The sequence below is a fragment of the Pyrgilauda ruficollis genome, unplaced genomic scaffold, assembly GCF_017590135.1.
Source record: "Pyrgilauda ruficollis isolate IOZ18807 unplaced genomic scaffold, ASM1759013v1 scaffold181, whole genome shotgun sequence".
Lineage (NCBI taxonomy): Eukaryota > Metazoa > Chordata > Aves > Passeriformes > Passeridae > Pyrgilauda > Pyrgilauda ruficollis.
The window spans coordinates 1-2,070 of NW_024517096.1; the positions used below are offsets into that span (position 1 = coordinate 1).

The 2,070-nt window shown below is 51.2% G+C and overlaps 1 protein-coding gene across 1 annotated transcript in view; it reads left to right on the forward strand.

Annotated features, from left to right (window-relative positions):
* Positions 1-1,806: 1,806 nt before the first annotated feature.
* SFXN5 (sideroflexin 5) overlaps positions 1,807-2,070 on the forward strand; it is a gene marked incomplete at its 5' end in the record, with an annotated part of 91,130 nt that continues 90,866 nt past the window's right edge. The window contains one exon of the mRNA XM_041464604.1: positions 1,807-1,875. Within this exon, the coding sequence (XP_041320538.1) occupies positions 1,807-1,875 (69 nt within the window). The remainder of the gene's footprint in view (positions 1,876-2,070) is intronic.

Below are 2,070 nucleotides of genomic sequence, written 5' to 3' on the forward strand. Positions count from 1 at the left end.
CAGTAATTCTAGCTGGTTAGCAATAATTCCAGCAGGTTGACAGCAATTCCAGCAGGTTAGCAGCAATTCCAAGTATTTAGCAGCAATCCCAGGTATTTAGCAATAATTCCAAGTGTTAGTTTAGCAGTAATTCCAGCTGGTTAGCAGCAATCCCAAGTGTTTAGCAATAATTCCATGAGTTAGTTTAGCAGTAATTCCAGCTGGTTAGCAGTAACTCCAAGTGTTTAACAGTAATTCTAGCTGGTTAGCAGCAATTCCAGCTGGTTGGCAGCAATTCCAAGTGTTTAGCACTAATTTCTGGAGTTAGTTTAGCAATAATTCCAGCAGGTTAGCAGTAATTCCAAGTGTTTAATTCCAGCAGGTTAGCAGTAATTCCAAGTGTTTAATTCCAGCAGGTTAGCAGTAATTCCAGCAGGTTAGCAGTAATTTCAAGTGTTTAATTCCAGCAGGTTAGCAGCAATTCCAGCAGGTTATCAGTAATTCCAGCAGGTTAGCAGTAATTCCAGCAGGTTAGCAGCAGTTCCAGCTGGTTGGCAGCCATCCCAAGAGTTTAGCACTAATTCCTGGAGTCAGTTGAGCAGCAGTCCCCGCTGCCCTGGGGTGCTGGGGGCTCTGTGGGGTGGGCAGGGGCTGGGATGGCTGCTGCTCCCTGGGATTGCTCAGGGCTGCCTGAGTCAGGAATTGCTCACTCCCCCAGCCCTGGCACGTGCTGCCATCTGCAGCGATCCCAAACCCAAAACAAAAGGGAGGCAGCAAAATGTCAAGCTCAAATCCGCTGGAAAGTACCAGAATTAGCATTAATTGGATCCATGCTAATTAAAAACCGCTGTGCTTTTTTTCCCTGGAGTTGTGTGGGGCTGTTTTGTTCCACTGGGGGTGTTGGGTTGGTGTTTTTGGTGCAGGATTTTGGGGGGAGTTTGTGAGGCCAGGCTGCAGTGGGTGGGCAGCAGTGCCTGAATCCCCTGCAGAGGAATTCCTGCAGGAATCAGGGGGATCCCTGCAGGAGCAGGGGAGCAGCAGCACATTCTGGGAAGAGGTGCCAGCAGTGATTAAACACCCTTCCCACTGCTCCATGCACACTCCAGGCCTTTATTTATAGCCCAGCCCTGCAGAAGGAGCCCAGCAGGAGATGGACCACGTGAGGATGCAGAATTCCCAGATCCCAGAGCTCCTGATGGCCCTGGCCATGATCCACATCCCCAGGGGCTCTAGGTGATGGGGAGAGCACCAGGGCTGGGCAGCCCTGGGGGTTTGGAATTCACCTGCCTCTGGATCCTGGAATCCAGCTGGGGTAGGAGTGATGGTGTCCATGTGTCCCAAGGGCTCCCAGTCCCTCAATATTTCATGGTCTGGGGCTTGCAGTTGGTACAAACGCCACTGATATTTTTATTTTCACTCTCTAAATACTGAGCTGTGTTTCCTCCTTTCCTCTGGAGCTGCCCGTGACCTTCCCCTGCTGTTCCACAGGTCCTTTGCCCTCCTTGCAGACTCTTCTCCTGCCTCTGGAGGTGCCCAGGGTGGAGCCCTGAGCAGCCTGGCCTGGCTGGGCTGGCTCTTGGTGCCACTTTGGGAATAATCCAGGCTGGCTGTGCCTGTGTAGGGATGGAAAAACTGGGAAGAGCCTCAAGAGGCTTTTGCTGGGAGCAAAGGGAATCCTGGAGGGCTGTGGGTTTCCCATCCCAAATTACCAGCAAAGACCTCCTATATTATTTATTTTCAATTGCTGCTTCACTCTGCAAAGGAAATAAACCCTGAAAGGCAATTTCTCACCGAATGTGACGATTTTTTTGGTCTCCTGTTTTCCAGACTTCATTTTATGGCAGATTCAGGCACTTCCTGGACATCATCGACCCCCGCACCCTCTTTGTGACCGAGGTAATGTGTGCTCTCCTCTCTTGGGCAGGGCTGGCTGTCAGGCAGCTGGAGGTGAAAACCAATCTCTCCAGTGAGCAGCAGGAGTCATGAGCCCGTGTTTGCAGTGGCTTTGTGTCTCACAGGTGATTGATTGCCCCGAGGAGTGCTGTTAAATCTGGAACAGAAACTCGCCTGGCATCAGGCGCCAGCGAATCC